General features: G+C 29.4%; 1 protein-coding gene across 1 annotated transcript in view; it reads left to right on the plus strand.

Moving 5' to 3' along the window:
• bmpr1ba (bone morphogenetic protein receptor, type IBa) overlaps positions 1 to 23,751 on the plus strand; it is a 42,722-nt gene that overhangs the window by 11,907 nt on the left and 7,064 nt on the right. Inside the window, exons 2-8 of the mRNA XM_073840129.1 lie at positions 12,918 to 13,068; positions 13,149 to 13,248; positions 14,226 to 14,328; positions 15,849 to 15,945; positions 17,243 to 17,381; positions 19,046 to 19,238; positions 22,189 to 22,486. Of these exons, the coding sequence (XP_073696230.1) occupies positions 12,918 to 13,068; positions 13,149 to 13,248; positions 14,226 to 14,328; positions 15,849 to 15,945; positions 17,243 to 17,381; positions 19,046 to 19,238; positions 22,189 to 22,486 (1,081 nt within the window). The remainder of the gene's footprint in view (positions 1 to 12,917; positions 13,069 to 13,148; positions 13,249 to 14,225; positions 14,329 to 15,848; positions 15,946 to 17,242; positions 17,382 to 19,045; positions 19,239 to 22,188; positions 22,487 to 23,751) is intronic.

A 23,751-nucleotide genomic window follows, 5' to 3' on the forward strand; every position in this document is an offset into this window, starting at 1 on the left:
CGTGGCAATGTTTCAAATGAGCTTCTAACCTAGACAAACGCCTTTATTTTCAAAGCGATCACCTTGTACCCAAACCATTTGAAACTAAGGAGCCATTTGTCCTACGATTACATACAACAAGCTCTTCGGCGCCGCGATTGCGGGACTCATGTTTCGCGCTGTAGGGGATTTTAAAAAAGTGACGTGAGTGGCAGTGTGTGCGTGTGTGTGTGCGGGAGACAGAGCGGCAGAATGGTTTTCTGTTGGCAGTGAGCGTTCTACGCGCTGCTTATGCGTCCCAGGCGCCTCGCGTTTTCACCGCCTGCTGCGCCTCGCGTTTTTGCAGGAGCGCTCTGAGCGCGTGAAGTTGAAAAAAAAAATCAACTCTGAGTGGAAAAACGCCCAACGTCATTCGCGTTCTTTTCCAATCGAATGAATGGAGAGGCGGGCCTTCTGTTGTGGTGACGGAATTTTACGGTTGCTTAAAAAGTCCGGAGACTGCAAGAAATAGAGGAGAAACCTTTTGTGTCTATCGTGGGTAACCCGGAGCTGTATTATTTAGGGTTTCTGCTAATATGACAGTTTACTTAACAGCATAAAACTAAGATTTTAGAGCGCTCGCACTATAATCCTTTGATTTGACTGACAGGACAGCTGTTTTGGTCGTTGCTTAGCAACATAAAAAAAACGCAGCACGCTCTTTTATTAAAAGTCACCAAAAAAAAGGCAGTGCTGTGCGCCTCGCGTTTTTAGAACTAAAAGACGCGTTCGGTGTGATCGCGGCCAGATGCGACAGAGTTGCGAAATTGCAGGCGCGGCTGGAAATGGCTGTTATTTCAAATAGCGTACCATATTTTAAACTAATCGGTTAACCGGTTTCAACCGGCTAATGAGGCTCGGTGGTCGGTCAAGAAATTTTTTAGTTTTCGCCATCCCTAATATAAACATAAACATCTGTAAAGCGGCTTTGAATTTATACACTTATTTTAAACTTAAATTTGTAATACAATATATTTATATTATGTTTAAAATTATAATATTTTTGTATTTGTTTATGATTAAGAATTAGCTTTTTATCAACTCACCAACCCCAGTTTGGGAAACTCCATTCTCTGTTTGTATTTCTATGGTTCACTCCAACCTAAGTGCATCATGGGAAGGAAGCAGCTGGATTTGGTATTTGGAGGTGTTGTGTGTCAGTCCGTCTTAATGCCTTTATCTTCTGTTCTTTATAATCTGGCCTCTCTTTCATCTCTCTATCTTTAGTATTGACCCCGTCCGTGGATGCACCTGTTCCCACCTTTCACTTCTCGCCTGATACGTAGGCTGAACGTTCAGGCGCCCCACCTGGACGGACAGCTGAGGGTTTACTGGCCTTCTTTTATTTCAGTTTGTGCTGAAAGGATCTTATGCAGTAATCACCAACAGATTTCACAGCAGAGAGTGAGAAGTGTGGGAGTTGAGCAGCACTGAAATGGCTGCTTTCTTGTTGAAATATTTCACAGAAGACATACTGAAAAGCATAGCCATATTTTTCGAGTTTTTTAATGACTGGTGCTATTAGTGGGAGGGATTTTCTCATTTTTAAATACTCTTCAAATACTGTTTAAATATGAATTCCGGATGGAATCGCGGAATCCTATAATAAAAATGGAATTTACTGTATAATGTGGAATGTTACAGAATTTGCCAAATTTTGCATGGATGCATCAAAAGTAGGTTAATACACTTAATCAAAATTAATTTAAATATAACCAATATGTGTTCTCATAATCTCAAAAACTGCTCAGAGTCACTTCATGAGCATTTTACTGTTTCTTTTTGAGAAAAATATCGTCCTATTATACAAAACAGAAACAGAAAAGGTCTTCACAGCAACCCATTGAAATAAAAATTCAGTGTAACATGAAAAAAACTGTCAGAAATACATTTAATGTTATAATAGTACTACTACTACTGATAAAATTGTTATTAAAATATTATGTTTTAAGGAATATTTACAAGGAAAATTATTTACAAGAATTTATTTGAAAAAAAAAAAAAAAGTAAATACACAACCAACACATTTAATGAAACAATTAAAATGGAATCAGGAAAATTAAAGAAAAACTTAATTTGGTAAGAATTAACTGAATTTGAGGGGGAAAAATATATATTTCATAGGGCTTTAAAAAACAAGTTTTGATAAACTTAAAAAAGTAAATACACAACCAACACATTTAATGAAACAATTAAAATGGAATCAGGAAAATTAAAGAAACTTAATTTGGTAAGAATTAACTGAATTTGAGGGGGAAAAATATATATTTCATAGGGCTTTAAAAAACAAGTTTTGATAAACTTAAAAAAAAATGCTGTTTTATACAAAATATTGTATGTTTTATGATATTGATTATTTACACTTTTTTATTATTAAAATTTTATTTAACCATTAAAACAGATTCTAGAAAATTTTAAATTGAAAAAATGTAATTTTGAAAAAATAAAACGATTATTAAAACATTATTTTTTAAAGTAATATTTACCAGAAAAATTATTACCAGATTTTATTTGCCAGAAACTTGTAAATACACAACATAGTATTTCTAGAAAAAAAAGAAAATAGAATAATGTATTTTTTTTTTCATAAAACCAATTAATTAGATTAATTAGATAACATAGGAAAAAAGCTGAATTTGAAAAAAAAAAAAGTATCTCATAGAGCCTTAAAAATGTAGTTTTTGTTACACATTTACTAAATTTCTGATAAATTGTGTACGTTTTATGATTTCAATTAATTAGACATGCTTTTGATTCATATCTTCTATATTAAAATGTAGTACAATTTTAAAACGTATTAAAATAATATTAAAATTGAACCATCTAGTGTTGTCTAGAAAAATTAAATGCTTTAAATGAATCAAAAGTGATGATAAAGACATTTACGATGTTACAAAAGATTTCAATTTCTGAACTTTCTATTCATCAAAGAACCCGAAAAAATTCTACTTCACTGTTTTCAACATAATAATAATAATAATAATAAATGTTTATTTGAGCATCAAATCAAAATATTAGAATGATTTCTGAAAGATCATGTGACACTGAAGACTGGAGTAATGATGCTAAAAATCTTTGAAATCACAGGAATAAATGACATTTAAAAATATATTCAAATAGAAAACACTTATTTTAAATAGTAAAAATATTTGACTAATAATCAAATAAATGCAGGCTTGGTGAGCAGAAGGGACTTCTTTAAAAAAAACAAAAAAAAACATGAAAAATCTTACTGTTCAAAAACTTTTGACTGGTAGTGTATATTTCATCAAGCAGTAAAAACATAATTCCTGCACCCAAAAAAGCACTTTTAAACTAATTGTAATCCGAATACAAAGCTCCATGTCAACACACACATTGTATTTAGACTATAGTACAGCCTCAAGTGCTTTGCTTAATTTTGTTTCGCTGTTGTTACTGAAAGATGAATTGCACCTTCTTTTTGCTCTGTGTTTTCGCCTTTGGCCAGAGGCTCTTTCTTGTTTCTCTCATGTCATTGAAAGAGTCTTGAAATGGAAGTCTGAGTTTAGCTTCTGCTGTTTATTTAAAAGTGCCATGTTTATTTAATATTTCATAGAGTGTGGCGGCTGTGGTGTGTGTGTGTATCTGTGTAAAGGGTTGCTGGAATGTTTCAGGGTCAGGTGATTGAGTTTCACGATGGCCTTGTAAATTACATCTCGGCATAAACATAAACACAAGGCCACGGTTTGCACATAAGCCGTCTGCGCAGTCATCCCTCACACTCACGGTGTGTCAAAAGCAGCGTTCGCTGAACGTTTGCTGTCTTAATATGGTGTTTATATGAAGTGCTGTTAGCAGCCTCTGTGTGCGAGCGTCAGATAAAGACAGTCTCAGCACCCTGCCGCAACCTCATGTCATCTCAAGATGTTCAGATGCTTCCAGGAAATCTAAATCAAGGTCATCACATCAGCTAATTAGCGTAGAACAGTCTGTTTTTACCGAAAGTCAAAATGACTTGGAACTCCAGACGCCGTTTCATTCCAGATATGATTGGAATTTTTTTTTATTTACATAACAGACAGTTGCTGAACTCTGGCTGAGGAGCTATGGAAACTCGCGGCTCTCAAACGCATTTGTTATGACTGCAGATGTATGTTATTGCATGTATGTTTCAGGAATATTGCAGGTTGTTTTTAGCTTGCATTTGGTGGCATGCTGTCAATTACCACAGACAACAGTTTGGATTCCTACCTCGCTGTATACAGAACAGGAGATGTGTTTATATCAATAAAGCTGTCTTCTAAGGGCAATGTGCAAAGTAATATACTGTCTTTCAAGTGCTTACTTTTCAGCTTCAACCCTGGAATTTTGGCTTGGTTTCTGCACAAGCATATTAAGAAGGCTTGTGGAAGTAATGTAAAAGATCAAAAGTGGTCACAGCCTAAAAGGACATTTTAGACAACTTTACAGCTCAAATAACTATTATATTTTTTCAAAATAATAAAATGTAATTAAGTTAACATTTTATTTTTTATTTTCATTTTATTTTTTATTTAATTAATTTGTATTATTGTATTTTATTATTATTTTTATTATTATTTTATTGTATAATTTTATTTTATTTTATTTTATTATGTAAAAGTATCTAAAAGACAACTTTACATCTCAAATAACTACATTTTTGAAAATTTAAAAATGTTATTAAATGAACATTTAATTGTTTGTATTTTATTTTTCATTTATTTATTTTTATTATTGTATTTTATTTTATTATTTTATTTTAATTGTATTATTTTTTTATTTTTATGTAAAATTTTATTTAATATAATTTTCATATTTTTTTTATTTTTTATGTAAAAGATCAGAAGTATTCAGTGTAAAAGGACGTTTTAGACAACTTTACAGCTAAAATAACAATTAACCATTATATTTTTTGAAATATTAAAATGCTATTAAATAAACATTTTATTTTTTATTTTATTTCATTTTATTGTATTTTTTATTTCATTTTATTTGTTTTTATTATTAAAGTTATTTATTGTTTTGTTTTTCATTTTATTTTTCATTTTATTTTATTATTTTATTTTACAGCTCAAATAACTATTATATTTTTAAAATATTAAATGTTTTTAAATGAAAATTTTGTTTTTATTTAATTTAATTTAATTTGTTATTATTTTATTTTATTTTAATTTCATTTTTAATTTTATTATTTTATTTTATCTTTTATGTAAACGATCCTAAATTAAATTAACATTTTATTTTATTTTATTTTATCTTATAAAAGATCAAAAGTAGTCACAGCCCCAAAGGTCATTTTAGACAGCTTTACGGCTCAAATAACTATTCCAATTTCAGTATGAAAATGTTACAAAATGAACATTTTATTTTGTTTAATTGTATTGTATTATTTTATATTATATTTTTATTTTTATATTTAATAAATTTTATTTATTTATTTTATTTTGTTTAGAAAAGTTTTGAAAAGTACTCTGTTTTTACACAACATAATAGATTATTTTATTTTACTTTATTATTATTATTATTATTTTTTTTTTTTTTACTTTTTAAAAAAAAATTTCCACGTTGGTACTTTAAATAGCAGCATTCTCTGCTAAAAGGTACTTGGGAGCTTAATTTTTATTTTATTTGAAAGTTAAGCTTAAAAAGTTTTTAAACGTTTTTAATTTTACTGCAGAATTCATTCAAGTGCTAGAGAAAAAAAATGCATCTTTACATTCCTCCCTTCTAAATGCATCACTGTAGGCACGTTTCTCATTTGTTTTTACAAACTGAAGAACGAATCGACAGCATTGTCTACCTGTATATAGACACTAGGCCTCCTTTAAATCTTCATAATAGATTCACACATATAGATAAAAGTGTGAATGAGGAGTAGGAAGCAGCTTTACGGAGCAGTCGGGCTTCTCTGACAGATTCGCAGTGATTATGTGGCTGTGTAAAGGAATGAAAAGTGTCTCTGTGTGTGAAAATCTCTGTCCTCAGGGGTTTTATTCAAGCATCAGACTGACAGAGAGTGAAAAAGAGATTTTGATTGAGTTCAGGCCCATTCCGACGGCCGGCTTTGCTTGACAAAGCCTGGCAGATAAAGACACAGTTGTAGCTCTCTTTTGTCTGTTCTCCATCTATTATCCGCTCTTATCTTTTCTTCTTCTCATAGCAGTTTCACTTTCATGCATCTGTTGTATTGATCCTTTTTCCTTTCATTGGTGTACACTCATTATCTCCAGACCCCTGTGGGTTTGATTGGCGGCTCTGGGTTTTGATTGACAGGTGTGTCAGGCCTGACTGTAGCCTACTGAGGTAGTTGGATTTTGGGGTTAAAGGTTGTACCTCTTTCTGGTTCAGAAACACACACACACTCACATGAGCTCCTCGCCGTGTAATTGGGGACACCCTGTTGACTGCTATTGTTATTTAATTAAGCTAATTATAATTACAAAAGACTGTCCTAAAATACATTTAATCCTGATGTGAAGCAAAAATGAAAATAGATAATTTTACTTGTCTTTAAAAGACATTTTTAACAATTTGCCAATTTAAACATTTTTGGTGTGTATATATTTACTTATTTGTATATGATCAAAAACATTTGCTAAAAAATAATATTTTTATAAGCTAACAAAACATTAACAGAATTGTGTTTTTTTGTACTTTAGTTTTACTTTATGCATAAACAATTATGCATAAACAATATTTTATTATAAATATTATTATAAATTCTCAAACATAACCCTATTGGTCCCATTTTATTTTATTTTATTTTTTATTACAAACAAACAGTTGCTTTTTAACTTTTTTCATTTTGTTATATATTAAACTATACATATTTTTAAATAGTTTTTATTTTATTATAAATTTTTTTTTACAAACAAGAAGTTGCTTTTTTGATCTTAGAATATATTTTTAATAGTTTTTATGAGCTAAAATTTATAAAATAATAATAATTATTTTGTTATATATTAGACTATACATATTTTAAAATAGTTTTTAAGAGCTAATATTTGTAAAATAATATTTTTTATAAGCTAACCAAACGTTAACAGAATTGTTTCTCTTATGTGACATTTAATTTACATATTTTTAAACATATTTAGTTTGATTTTATGTATAACCAATCATGTGTAAACATTTTATTCTAAATATTATTATATATTCTCAAACATTACCCTATTAGTCGCATTTTATTTTATTTTATTTTATTTATTTATTTATGTATTTATTTTATTTATTACTAACTTATAACTAAATTCTTACATTTATTGTATTCATGAAAGGAAACAAAGACTTTATTATAGTTTAGTTTTATTCAGTCAACACATACATTTAGCTGAAAACATTGAAACATATTCCATATAAAGTATATTTATTATATTTCACATCTTTCTTCAGCCATATTACATAACATACTGTGCGTCTACCGCAAGTTTCTAATGGAGTAAATGTTTTAATACTGTGTTTGTCTGTTTAATTGTTGTATATTCAGTACGGATTTGTTTTCACTAGAGCTTGCACAACTACTCATTTTTACTAATTGACTAGTCATCCAGAAAAGTAGTCAAATAGTTGGCAAGTCAGTGTTTACATGATGTAAATGAGTCACATTATCGCTCTGACAGCCAGATGGAGAGTGACGCGGGTGAGAAACCAAGTATCGCGTATCTCCAGTGCCAGATTCACGCCGCTTGCGTTGTTATGAGCAGAGCCAAAAACAGCCGTGACTGACACACCAGTTTATTTCTGTCAGCCGCCGGGATCGGTGCACTTTTACAGTCAAACATGTTTGTTGCTAACACTTTACGGTAAGGTTTCATTAGTTAACTACATTAGTTCAAATAAACTAACAACGAACAATTCTTCTCAGTGTTTAATAAAGTCTGTTAATGCTTAACTTTAACATTATTAAGCACATTTTAATCATTTTTTAAATCAAAAGCTGTTTACAAATTAACAAATGTAGTTTTTATTTTGTTTTATGCATTTATTCATTGATTTACACATAGCTTCACATTTATAAAACGTCACCCATAGGAATTACGTTTAGTTAAAATTAGTTAACTACATTAGTTAAAATAAAGTAATTTTTTTAAGTTGTTAACATTCCTTGAAAAAAATATTTTATTTTATTTCTTAAACCAAAATGTATTTTTTATTTTATTTTGCTTTATTTTACTTTATTTTATTTCTTAAACCAAAATAGGAGTTACAGTTTAAAAGTCCACCCATAGAAATGACATTACTCAAAATTAGTTTAATTTAATTTTATTTTATTTTATTTTATTTTATTTTATTTAATTTTATTTAATTTTATTTTATTTTATTTTATTTTATTTTATTTTATTTTATTTTATTACCTATAACTTCACATTTCTAAACCTTCACAGGAATTACATTAGTTAAAATTAATTTACTACATTAATTAAAATGAACTGACATTAAACAATACTTCTATTGTAGTATTTAATAATCTTAATAATTTAATAATGTTAATTTATGCATTTAATAATACATCTTTAAAATCAAACGTTTTTAACAAATGATTTTATTTTATTTTGGTGCTTTAACCAAAGTAGGAGCTTCTCAGTTTTAATTTAATTTAATTTAATTTAATTTAATTTAATTTAATTTAATTTAATTTAATTTAATTTAATTTAATTTAATTTAATTTAATTTAATTTAATTTAATTTTTTATTTTATTTTATTTTATTTTATTTTATTTTATTTTATTATTTTGGTGCTTTAACCTTTTATTTATGTTTTTTTATGTTGGTGCACAGGAGCATTCTCAGCTCAAAAAGACTTTTTATATAACTTTACAGCCTAAATACGTTTTATTTTATTTTATATATATATATATATATATATATATATATATATATATATATATACTTTGATAATGTTAATTTGAACATTTAATAATACATCAATCAAAACTTGTTAACAAATTATTTTATCTTATTTTATTTTATTTTATTTTATTTTTGTGCTTTAACCATTTTTTTTTATGTTGGTTAAATTTGATTAAATTTTATTTTTTAAACCAAAACAGGACATTTTTAAAATCACATTTTCAAAGTCCACCCAAAGGAAACACATTAGTTAAACATAGTTAAGTAGTAGTAATAATAATAACTAATAATCTGTTCATGTTAATTTCAACATTTAATAGTACATTTTTTAAATCAAAGGTGGTTAACATTATATTTTAATTTATTATTATTATAATTTTCTATTTTATTTGATTACATTTGTATTATTTGTTTGCATTTTATTTAGCTATTTTTAACAAGTGAGACCTTATTTTAAAGTGTTACTTAATTTATACAGACGTTTTTAGTACAAGTAGTTGTGTGAAAAATGTGTGAAATCAATAAATGCTCCAGCAAAGACCAAACAAACTAAAAGGTGTTTCAGCAGCAAGATGTTGACCGTATATAAGTTGTGCGTCACTGTAAGCTGAACGCTCTCGGGTTAGCGGTTATAAATGAGCTGTTCTGTTTATACGTTACGTCTCACAGCGGTGACTGTGTTTACGACTGTTTTCACAGGGCTTTCTTAACTATGCGAGCGAGGGCCAAAATCCGTCTGCGTCTATGTGTGTGCGTTTCATAAAGTGAGCATATGTGAAATGAATGGATGGGATGAGATCTGGAGCAGTGCATCACACTCACGGCGTGTGGGAAAGCGTGAGTGTTTATGTCGCGGGGCACATGAATGAGTCTTACTGTATACACTCACATGTCTGTGTAAGTGTGTCTGTACTTTGTAGGATTAAAGTTGTCCCTTAATTATGTGTGTTCGACGTGCTAGGATGCTTTCAGACGCACACAGACTGGCCTCCATTCTTTATCCAGACTGAAGCAGCGCTGTGTAATATAAGCAGTGCATTAGTGAGTTTAGACTAGTGATAGTGTTTGTAACAGAGAGAGTGAAAGACAAGAATAGTTTGCTGAGAGAGATGGAGTCTGCTCAAGTTGACTTTAAGGTACTAAATATAACATAATGTACCGTCAGGTGGTCATTATCGCAAAAATAAACCCAGACAGGCTGAACAGGACCCCAGTGTGACCCAGACTATATATGATTGGACATTACAGACATGAGATATAGTTGTGAGTTTAAATTTCTTTATAGAATTTGTTTTGTTTTTAATATTCCAGTATTATTATATTATATTATATTATATTATATTATATTATATTATATTATATTATATTATATTATATTATATTATATTATATTATATTATATTATATTATATTATATTATATTATATTATATTTTATTATATTGCATTATTGATATTTAATAATAATTATTATTATTATTGGTGATCTATACCTTTAAATAAAGATAATTTAAAGATAATTTAAATAATATTAATACAAACATAAAATATAGTTTTGAGTATAAATTTTATATGGCTTTATATTATATTATATTATATTATATTATATTATATTATATTATATTATATTTAATAATAATATTACTTATTTTTGGTGGACTATCCCTTTATATAAAGATAATAAAATAACAATATTATACAGACATGAAATATAGTTTTTAGTTTACATTTTAGATAAATGTGTTTTATTTGTCTTAATATTTTATTATTCCAGTATTTATATTATATTATATTATATTATATTATATTATATTATATTATATTATATTATATTATATTATTACTTATTTTTAGTGAACTAACACTTTTATTAAAGATGTGTAAATAATAATATTAAAACAGGCATGCAATATAGTTTTGAGTTTAAATTTGATATAAAATGTGTTTTATTCTTAATATTTTAGTATTTAATTTTTTATATTATATTATGTTACTTATTTTTAGTGAACTATCCTTTTAAATAAAGATAATTTAATAGTAATAATAATACAGGTATGAAATATAGTTTTGAGTTTAAATTGTATATAATGTGTATAACATGAAAGAGATAAATATATTTGTTTATGTTGTATTTACTGCTATTTATTATTAGTAGTTATTAATGTAGTTTTACTGTATATAAACATGATTATCAATGTTACATACAAGAATATTTGACCACTGAATGGCTAATTAGAATGAAGTGTTTCAGAAAGCCGTGAAAAAAATTATCGTTATTTTATGTCTTAATGTCAAAATTATATACAGCATTCCTCAGCACCCCCTCTCAGTCTTTAACAGCTCACAGATGTGGACTTATTTTGACTGAAGGGTGTTTGGTCAGCTTCTATAAGCACCTTTGTGACCGTCTAAAACTGTGTGTGTGTGTGTGTGTGTGTGTATTCGGTCATATGCACAAGCTCTTGTGGGAGAGGAAAACACACACATCAACTTTACAGCCCTGTATCGTAACTGTGTTACTCTCTTTTCACCCAGAGTGACTTAGTATGCACTAATTACAGCTGCAGTAACCCCAGGTTAAGTGTCTCGCTCACAGACACAAAAGCACAATTGTGCTCTCAGCAAGGTTATAACCATATTTTTGCAGCTTTTTAATGAATTAATTTTGCATTATATTCAAGTTGTCATGCCAGTGTAGCTTTGTTTTTCATTAGTTGTTCAGTTTCAGTTTTTCAGTTCTTGTCTAAGATTATTTTTTGGTGTGTGTGTGTGTATAGAATGCTGCTCAAAAATTTGAGATCAGTAAGATTTTTAATGCTTTTTAAAGGAGTCTTTTCTGCTCATCAAGGCTGCATTTACTTGATTGAAAATACAGAAAAAGATGTAATGTTGTGTAATATACTTCAAATATATAATTTATTCCTGTGATGCAAAGCTGAATTTTCAGCATCATTATTCCAGTATTCAGTGTCATATGATCCTTCAGAAATCATTCTAATATACTGATTTATTATCAGTGGTTTTTTTTGGAAAATGTTACTTTTTTCAGGATTCTTTGATAAATAAAATGTTAAAAAGAACAAATTATTTGTATAAGTTCTGCCGTAGTAATAATAATAACTAATAATCTTTGTTAATGTTAATTCCAACATTTAATAGTAAATTTTAAAATTAAAAGTGAGAAATTTTATTTTATTTTATTTTTATTTTTTATTTTTTTTTATTTTGGTGCTTTAACCAAAGTTATTAGATATAACTTTTTTTTTTTTAATTTTTAAAATGTATTTTATTTCTTAAATCAAATTTGGAGTTACGTTTTAGAAGTCCACCCTCCCATTAGTTAAAATTATTTACCAACAATACTTCTATTCTAGTATTTAATAATCTTTGATAATGTTAATTTGAATATATATATATATATATATATATATATATATATTTTTTTTTTTTTTTTAATTTAATTTAATTTTATTTTATTTTATTTTGGTGCTTTACCCATTTATTTATGTTTTTTTATGTTGGTGCTTTAAGTAGGAGCATTCTCCTTTTTTATTTAAAACATTTTATACACAAAAAAGTCAATATTACTTTTAGCGAGCCTATCCTTGATGTCCATCTGTCCTTGTCTCACCTGCTCACAAATCAGCATCCATTCATATTGAGTGTTTGAGAAGCCCTTCTTCAAACAAACTTCTCAAATAACCTCTTCATATCACTCCAAAACAACAGACAGACTGTCCAACCTTCATTTCCATCTTTTTGTTTAATTTATAAAATATCTCGGGGCTTTTTCTCTGCAAATATTTGAAGATGAAAGAATGAGAATGATGTGATATTTGCAGCCATATTTCCCCAGGTGCCATAAATTTCATACTTCAAAGCTGTGTGTTTTGATCCTGAGAGTCTGGAAATCTGGAGTAATTATTCAGTTCAGTTTCACCCTGTCATTTTTGCTCTGTAAACAAGTAGGAATGAAATAAAGTTGGATAGATATTGTGTGAGTTTCTGACAGATGTGAGTTACTACAGGAAGATAACTGACCCATTTTCTCTTTCTCTTCCTCTCCAGCTAATGTTCTGGACACAATGCTTCTGAGGAATTCTGGGAAGGTGGAAGAACGTCGGGAGACGGAAAGTGATGCGCCGGCTCTACCTCAGCGCTTCCTATGGTGTTACTGTTACCATCACTGTCCGGAGGACTCCACTAATAACACATGCAGGTATTAGGACACATCCCACCTCACTTACGTACTCTTGCACACATACTGTACATTGTTTTACAAGTTTGTTGTGTGTTCAGGACGGACGGTTACTGCTTCACCATGGTGGAGGAAGAGGGTGGAACGGCTGTGGTGACGTCAGGCTGTCTGGGTCTGGTCGGATCAGAGTTTCAGTGCCGAGTGAGTCATAAACTGGTCTAATTTCCAAAATAAACCACTTAAGTGTTAATGCATCAGTCCTCAAGCACAGACGAAACAAAAGCCTTATGTAACTCACTGTTTATTAAACACTCATTCTATTCCTCAAAGAATAAAAAAATGGCAGCATAACTGTGTTTAAAATGGATGATAATCGGAAATGTTTCTTGAACAGCGAATCAGCATATTATAACGATTTCTGAAAGACTGAAGACTGGAGTATTCATGCTGAAAATGTAGATTTGCATCACAGGAATAAATTACATTTAAAAAAATATTCAAATCCATGAAAATAAAGTATAACTGGTGGCCGTTGCATTCTTAAACGCGCACTAAACTCACAGCACATGCAATAAATGAGTTCACTGCATTCATTCACTGTGAACTGAGATGTTCTGAGGCACGGAAAACACCGGATCACGAGCTGATCACCTGAACGAAGTGCGCGCTTTGCTTTGAAAGACGCAGGGAAAACAGACTTAACGAAGGGATTAAGCCATATTGTGTTTTCAGTTTTAGTTCGTTTGACAGATACTGTGCTAAAGCATAATGGCCCAAAACACTACTTTAAAGACCTTTTATGTTAGAATAAGAAGTTTAAATATATTTTAAAAACTACTCTTTTTACCTGTCAGACCTATCGTTCCATATCGTCATGTGACCACAATAATATCGAGATGTAATGTGGATGTCACGATATTGATAATATCCTTACATCCCTATTAATTAATTATATTGTTCGCTATTTTTCCACACTCATTTTAAGTCCCTCCCCTGTAGTACCTTATCTATTGCTGAACATTTGCTTACAAACAGTGAACATTGAACAAACAGGGATCATTTCACTTGGAATGTGTCGCATTATAAAGGTTAAATGAGTTGCACATGGTGTTTCAGAACCTGAAATACCACCTGAGATAGCTGATGTGTTAATATAGTGTGTGTTTGTTTGTGTTTAGGACACAGGGAACTCTAAACAGCGGCGGGCGCTGGAGTGCTGCACAGATCAGGACTACTGTAACAGAGACCTACATCCAACACTGCCTCCTCTACGAACACCAAGTGAGTATATACACACACATCTGTCACAGGTTCAGATTAATATATAATAATCAACCAAGTCTTGATTACTGTAGACTAGGGCTTCCCCCTAATAGTCGATGAGAAGAGGCTTGGTCGACCAAAAATTTTAGTCGTTTAGTCACAGAAAAAAATTCCACAGCAAGTGGTGAAGTCACGCAGTCTGTGACGGACAGATCGTTAACAGCTGGTCTGTGTGGTAATATAGTACATCGGGCAGGACATCCAAACACTCACCTATATTTCATCAAACTCTGGAAGTAGTAGCTTTACATGGCAGCTCAATCTAATGTTAACTTAGAAAAATGTGTGCTATTGAAGTGTTACATTAACATTAGCGCGCTCAGTGCATGACAGATAGAGGCGCCTGTGCGTTCACTTGCTCTTGAAATACTGTCATTTTTGGTCATACAGATAGAAATAATAAATCTTTATAATCTTTAAAGATTTGTTTATTAATGTTGTTTATTCGTGTGCACTTACAATACTAACGAAACGTTGCGCTTTTGTAAAATAATGAAAGCAATCAGGATGCGCTTTCTGCCATCTTGGAGTGTGAAACATCAAAACTCTGTGTATACTTGCCTTACAGACATGAAAAATATAGGCTATCTATAGAGAGTGAAATGTCTACTTTTAAATGAACCTATTCAAATAAAAAACAAATATTCTCAGATTATTTAATCCGTATAAAAACACGCATACAGGCGTCAAACCGAAAACAAAGAAAGCCCTAGTTTATCAATGAACAATTAAAACATTAATGCAGTCTTCTTGCTGTTTTTCCCTGACGCATTCATAATTATTATATCTGCCGTTGCACTGTGGCAAGTTTTTTTTGTGTGCGCTTCAGTGCTTATTAAACTATGTAGGCAATTAAAAGCTCATTATTATGATTTATATGGTTTATTAAATGTGCGACTAATAGTCGACTAATGCTTAAAATTAATAACTATTAGTCGACCAGAAAATCTTTAGTTGAGGGCAGCCCTACTATAGACACAAACACATACTGAAGTAAATAAAGAAAAAATATTTAACCTTTTTAGTATTTTCCTTTGAGCAAAATTCCCAGAAAAAATGTGTGATTTGTTCCCAAAAGTATATGTAGGTCAGAAACTCTCACACACCTGTAGGGTTTACTGTGGCACGATCAACTCCCATCAATCAACACAGCAGAATAGAAGCCTCTCTGTCTGTCACACACACACACACACACACACACACACACACACACACACACACACACACACACACACACACACACACACACACACACACACACACACACACACTCACACCTGTGCTGTAGCTTTCATTTCAACATCGCACACACACACACACAGAGCTCCTGAAGGAAGTATTCATAGAGCCAAGTGTGATGATGCAAGAGTTGTGTGTACACTGTGGGCTCTTTGACATGTAATAATGTGTGTGTGTGTGTGTGTGTGTGTGTGTGTGTGTGTGTGTGTGTGTGTGTGTGTGTGTGTGTGTGTGTGCAGGTTACGTGGTGGGAGACATTCATCACATCGCTCTGCTCATCTCAGTGACCGTCTGTAGCTTCATCCTCACCTTCATCATCATCTTCTGTTACTTCAGGTGTGTAAGTTTCCACACAGACACAAACACAGGCTTCAGTTTTTCTTAATAAAGTTCACCTAAAAATCATTTACTCATCTCAATTTGTTCCAAGAGTTCCTTTCTTCTGTTGAACACAAAAGAAGATATTGTGAAGAATGTTGGTAACCCATTGGTTAGTCCCCATTGATTTCCATAATATGGAAAAAATTAATATGTAAGTCTGCGACTCTCATCAACAGTTTGGTTACCAGTATTTTATTTTATTTTTTTATTTTATTTTATTTTTATTTTTTGTGTGTGTTTGGATACAGGTTTGGAACAATTTGAGGATGAGTAAATAATTTTGGGTGAAATATCCCTTTAAAGGAACACTCCACTTTTTTTGGAAATAGGCTCATTCTCCAACTCCCCCCGAGTTAATAAGTTGAATTTTACCGTTTTTAAATCCATTCAGCCGTTCTCCTGTTCTGGCGATATAACTTTTAGCATAGCTTAGCATAGATCATTGAATCCTGGAAACTCGTTGGTCATTTTTGAACGCGATGCTATTGGTCTAATAGGATTCAATGATCTATGCTAAGCTATGCTAAAAGTGATATCACCAGAACAGGAGAACGGCTGAATGGATTTCAAAACGGTAAAAATCAGCTTATTAACTCGGGGGGAGTTGGAGAATGAGCCTATTTCCAAAAAAAGTGGAGTGTTCCTTTAAGGCAAGACAGCAACTGCCATCAACTGTTTTTGTTTTTGTTTAGTTTTATTTTATTTTAGTGTTTGCATACAGGTTTGGAACAATTTTTGGGTGAAGTATCTCTTTAAGGCAAATTTATTTGATTTTATTTTATTTTTGTGTTTGCGGCTTTTGAGCTATTTGATTTTTCATAACATGTATTTTAGATTTTAGATAGATATCAATATATCTAATCAGTCCACAAAATATATTTTTTTTAAATCTAGCTTTATCTCTTGTTCAGGTTTCTGTTCTGGAAATGTATGCAAATTAGTGTTTAATTAGAAAATACCTCGTTTCATTACATTGCAAACATACAGTAACATTTCAGAACACTTGCAATGCAAAAATGATTGCAAATCTTAATGTAATCAATCACCTAGAGAAGCATGGTGATATTAGTTAAAAAAAATTTTTTTATAATTTAAAGATAAAATAATTTTTGGTCATCAAAAACTACAGTATCTGGTTAGATAAGACCAGATTAACTTTTAATCTGTTTTATTATTTTAATATTATTTGTCGGTTTGTGTGGATCTCTGGTCATGTTAGTCTGGTGTTAAAGTGTTCTGTGTGGTGTTTCAGGTATAAGCGTCATGAGTTAGCCCCGCGCTACAGCCTTGGTCTGCATCCGGACGAAACTTTCATTCCTCCGGGAGAATCCTTGCGGGATCTCATAGAGCAGTCCCAGAGCTCTGGCTCAGGGTCAGGACTCCCTCTGCTGGTGAGAATCACACACCGCACACAGTCACAGATCACATTAAATCAACATACAAAGTTTATATATAATAGTGTCAGATACACTTTTTTTATGAAAATTAAATAAGTTCACAGCATTAACAGCAACTATCCATAAAACTGAAAGGTCTTATGAATTGAATTAATTAGGCATGCTTTTTTATTATTTAAATTTAATAAACCATTAAAACAAAACCCAGAAATATTGCAATGGAAAACACAGAATTTAAGGAAAAGTGAAAACTTTTTTTTTTTGTGAGGTAAAAATTAAATAAGTACAGTATAGTACAGTATTCAAAAATATATATTTTTTTAAACTTAATTGATAATTAAACATCTTATTAGTTATGCAGTTTTATATGTTAATATTAATTGAGACAATATGATTTGTTACTTTGCAAGGTTATTTTAATTAATGGAAAAATAAAATGGAATTTGTGAAAAATAAATAAATAAATTAAACCGATTTTAAAGGGCCCTAATCATCTAATGTATTATTATTACAATTTTAAAAGTTATTAAACTGTTGAACTATCCACAAAACTAAAAACTTTCATGAATTGAATTAATTAGACATGCTTTTTATTGTTTCAATTTAATTTACCCATTAAAACTAAATCCAGAAATCCAGAAAATTACGTTTAAACTTAAGTACACCATTAAAGCAAAATGCAGAAATATTACAATGGAAAACACTGAATTGGGGGAAAAATTTAAATGGAATTTAGAAAAAAATAAAATATATATGTGACCCTGGACCACAAAACCAGTCTTAAGTCGCTGGGGTATATTTGTAGCAATAGCCAAAAATACATTGCATGGGTCAAAATTTTAGATTTTTCTTTTATGCCAAAAATCATTAAGAAATTAAGTAAAGTTCATGTTCCATGAAGATTTTTTGTAAAATTCCTACTGTAAACATATCAAAATGTAATTTTTGATTTGTAATATGCATTGTTAAGAACCTAATTTGGACAACTTTAAAGGTGATTTTCTCAGTCTTTTAGATTTTTTTGCATCCTCAGATTTCTGATTTCAAATAGATGTATCTCAGCCAAATATTGTTTATTTATTGAGCTTTCATATGATGTATAAATCTCAGTTTTGTAAAATTTAACCTTATGACTGGTTTTGTGGTCCAGGGTCACATATATATAAATTTTTTTTTTAGAGTGTTCTATTAATCTAATGTATTAAACACATTTTATAGGGCTCTATTTTTGTTAAAATTTAAACTTTAAACTAAATTTTAAACTATTCATAAAACTAGAAAAAAAGTTGTAAGAATTTAATTAATTAGACATGCTTATTTATTATTTAAATTTCATTAAACCATTAAAACAAAAACCACTAAATTACAACACAAAACAGAATTTGAGGAAAAAAACGATTTTAGAGGTCATTATTCATCCTAATTAAACACAATTTATATTACTTTTAAAATTTCAATATGTTATTAAATTGTTGACTTAATTAGACATGCTTTTTTGTTATTTAAATTTAAACCCAGAAATATTACAATGGAAAACAGAATTTGGTGAAAAATTAAATGGTATTTGCGGGGGATGAAAACAGATTTCATATGGCACTATTCATCCTATTTTCTTGATAAATGTCACTATCTGACCGACCGACTGTGTGTGTCTGTAGGTGCAGCGCACGATAGCGAAGCAGATCCAGATGGTGACACAGATCGGGAAGGGCCGTTATGGAGAGGTGTGGATGGGGAGATGGAGGGGAGAGAAAGTAGCTGTGAAAGTCTTTTTCACCACAGAGGAGGCCAGCTGGTTCAGAGAGACGGAGATCTATCAGACTGTCCTCATGAGACATGAGAATATACTGGGTGAGACTTTGTCTCTCACACACACGCAAACACCATTACAATCACAGGCCACTATTATACTCTTAATGTAGTGAATGTTATTAGAAAAGGTCCTTCTTGCCAAGCTAAAGTAACTCATGATTTAAAGTTATTCATCTACCCTCTTGAAAAAGTAGTTATGTGCACTAATAAAAGCATTTAATTTCACTGCAGCTATTAAGGGTCCAGTATGTGTGTAATTATGGAGAATAAAGGAACTCGTTATTTTTTATTGCTGTTCTTTTAAAATACGAGGCCAGACGAGTCAGTGCTGCATAACAATAGATGTTTGAATAGCTAAAGATCTCCGCTGCACTATAACATAATTTAGCAAAGGTCTTTTAATAAAATAAAGTCTTGTCAGCTTTACTGCTTACTGTAGGCCAAGGATGGGCCAAAAAACCCATTAAGACTGCATTTATGCAATAATTGTGGTAATATTTTTGCTCTTCTAGAACAGGGATGCCCAAACTTTTCTGTCAGTTAAACCTCTGATATAAAAATGTGATTAAAAAAGATTTTAAGATAGTATGTCAATTCTTTTTTACGCATTTGCATATTCACGGTTGTCTGATGTCTATTAATGGTCATGTGACACTCAGGTAAAGAAATAAAATATTTAATATTATTAGTGTTCTATTTTAATAGTATTTATTTTAAAAATATTTATTTAATTTCATTTAATTTTTAATTTTTTTTTTTAAATCATGGAACCCCTAATAATTTTTTGTGGAAATTAAATAAGTTTACAGTTATATTAAGTTATTATTTAAATAATATTAAATTTAAACTTAATTTAATTATTATATTTTATAAAATCATGGAATCCCTATTAATTTATTTTTTTTTTGTGGAAATTAAATTCACCGTACTCAAGAAATATTTAGCATTTATTTTAAAAATACTTATTTTAAATTGTATGATATTTTTATGATTTAATTTAATTATTATCTTTTCATAAAGTCATGAAACCTCTGCTGTTTATTTTATTATTATTATTATTATTTATTTATTTTATTTATTTATTTGGGAAATTAAATAAGTTTAAATAAGTAAAACAAAATTTTTATTATTTTAAAAATATTAATTTTAATTTTATTTTTTTATGACTTAATTTAATTATTATCTTTTCATAAAGTCATGAAACCCCTGCTGTTTCATTGTATTTATTTACTTATTTTTTTATTAAATAAGTTCACAGTACTCAAAAATATTTAGTATTTATTTAAAAAAAAATATTTATTTAAATTTTACATTTTTATGATTTAATTTAATTAAATTTAATCTTTTCATAAAGTCATGAAACCCCTAATAATCTTTTTTTTCTTTCTTTTTTTTGTGGAAATTTTAAAAAAAATATTTGTATGACTTATTTTAATTATTATTTTTTCATAAAGTCATCAAACCCCTGGTAATTGTTTATTTATTAATTTTTAATGGAAATGAAAAACAAGTTCACTGTAAAATATTTAATATTTATTTTAATTTTACATTTTTATGATTTAATGTAATTATTATATTTTCATAAAGTCATCAAACCCCTAATAATCTTTTTCTTCTTTTTTTTGTGGAAATATTTATTTTATTAATATTTATTTTAATTTTATATTTTTAGGACTTCATTTCATTAATGTCTTTAATTTTTAATTTTATTATTACCTTTTCATAAAGTCATCAAACTCCTAATCTTTTATTGATTAATTTATATTTATAGGAATTAAAAAAAAATCACAGTACTCAAAAATATTTAGTATTTATTTTATTTATTTTAATTTTACATTTTTATGATTTCATTTAATTATTATATTTTCATAAAATCACGAAGCCCGTAATGATCTTTTTCTTTTTAGGGGAAATTAAATAAGTTCACAATTTAGTATTTATTTTAAAAATAATTATTTTAATTTTATATTTTTATGATTTAATTATCTTTTCATAAAGTCATGAAACCCATAATAACCTTTTTTTTTCTTTCTTTTTTTCATCACACCCCTGATAATCTTTTATTTATTTTTAGTGGAAATTAAAAAAGTTTACAGTACTTAAAAATATTTAGTATTCATTTTATTTATTTTAATTTAACATTTTTAGGATTTAATTGAATTATTATCTTTTTATAAAATTAAATAAGTTCACAGTGCTCAAAAATATTAAATATTTATTTTAAAAATTCTTATTTTAATTTTGCATTATGATTTAATTTAATTATCTTTTTATAAAGTCATGAAATTATATTTTTTTGTAAATTATAAATATAATTATGATTTGTTACTCTGCAAGACTAATTTGTTACTCTGCAAGTTTCTACAAAAATTTTTTTTTTTGCACCAACTCATTAAAATGTTGCAAAACCTTCCCTTTGAAAATGTTAAACTAAAACATGCCCATGTTATTTGTCATCAACTCAATTAACTAAATATTTCAGACATGGGGACTTCTGGGAACACGTTTGAGTGATCACGCAAATTAAAGTGAGTTTAGTTCATTAAAACAAACCATCCAAAATGAATAATTTCACTATCATTAATCGCTGCTTGAGGACATTCAGTAAGAGTGTGTTTGATCATTGCCTCAAATCACTCAGCTGTAAAACTCAGCGCACAATACAAACTGATGCAACAAGCAGCCGCTGTTTGTTAGAAAAAATAGCAATCTTATTTTCAAAAAAGCAAAGCCACTGTCTTGCAACTGAGAAATGTAGTTACATTAGCAGTCTATCTACTGTTATTTAATTACTCCCACCGGTGAACATGTAGTCGGTAATTACCAGAAAATGAGCCATGTTAAAATGCACGATTGAACCGTCTTGATTAGCAGTCATTTCAAATTAATTAGCTGATATCAGGTTAATTATTACATTAAATTAAGCACGGCCTGGCTCCGGTATATTTAGCCTCATGAACTAATTTTAACTCTCTTTTGCGTTCTCCAGGGTTCATAGCGGCCGATATTAAAGGCACGGGCTCGTGGACTCAGCTCTACCTCATCACCGACTATCACGAGAACGGCTCTCTGTACGATTATCTCAAATGCACCACACTTGACAGCCAGGCCATGCTGAAACTGGCCTACTCGTCAGTGTCCGGCCTCTGCCACCTTCACACGGAAATCTTCGGCACGCAGGGCAAACCGGCCATTGCACACAGAGACCTGAAGAGCAAAAACATCCTGGTGAAGAGGAACGGCGCCTGCTGTATAGCTGACCTCGGCCTTGCCGTCAAGTTCATCAGGTCAGAGTTCAGCTGCGGTGGTTTACTCTTTGAGTTTACTTTCCTAATTATTGTATAGAGCACTTTTAGCAACCAGTTCAAAAAGTTCACGTATTAATTTGAGAGGTCGCTCAGAAGTTTTCCCAAAAGTCCCTGCTTGGCATTTTAAAACTTATATATCAACTTATATGTGACCCTGGTACACAAAACCAGTCAGAAGAATGATGAATAAATTGTTGGGATAGGATATATTTTTGGTCGAGATACAACTATTTGAAAATCTGGAATCTGAGGGTGCAAAAAAATCTAAATATTGAAAATTGCCTTTAAAGTTGTCCAAATTAAGTTCTTAGCAATGCATTTTACTAAGCAATAATTAGGTTTACGGTAGGACATTTACAAAATATCTTCATGGAACATGATCTTAATATCCTAATGATTTTTGGCATTAAAAAAAATTATAATTTTGACCCATACAATGTATTTTTGGCTATTGCTACAAACTTAAGACTGGTTTTGTGGTCCTGGGTCACATATTTCAGTGTAGTTAATTTCAAATAGCAAAAATTAGTTTTAATAGTTTTCATTTTAGTTAGGTTTTTCACTTATAGAAATATTTGTATTTTATTTCAGCTTAAACTTGAAATAAAAGAGGTATAAGTAGTAAGATTAATAAAATTAAAACTGAAATAAAAATAAAGATATATAGAAACATTAAAAGTATAAAAAATGACTAACAAAATTAATTAAAAAAAATATTTGTGATCGTTTTGTAAATGATGCTTTGGCAATTAACTGAATAGGTTTAAGTTGAAGGGCTAAAATTACTAAATGTAAAACTAAAAAAAAAATATAAACAGTAAAAAAATAAAAATGACAATGACAAAATTAATAGCAAAAATAATTTTTAATGGTGTTAGTTTCTAATTAAGTTTTTCATCTATAGAATATATTTATAGTTTATTTCAGCTTTAACATAAAAAAAAACAAAAAAAACAAGAAATGTTGCTTTGGCAATTCACTGAAATAAAAATAAAGCTAAATAGAAACATTAAAAAAATGACAATGACAAAATTAATAAATGATAAGTCATTATTAATTAAATAAAAAATAATTATTAAATAATTAAAAAAAGATTTTTATAATATTTGATAAGTTTTCATCTATAGTATATATGTCAATTTTATTTTTTATTATTTAAAATAACAAGAAATGTTGCTTTGGTAATTAACTGAATTAAAAAAGGTTTAAGTTGTTGAAGGAAGTAAAATTACTAAAACTAAAAC

The sequence above is a fragment of the Garra rufa genome, chromosome 5, assembly GCF_049309525.1.
Source record: "Garra rufa chromosome 5, GarRuf1.0, whole genome shotgun sequence".
In the NCBI taxonomy this organism is placed as follows: Eukaryota; Metazoa; Chordata; class Actinopteri; order Cypriniformes; family Cyprinidae; genus Garra; species Garra rufa.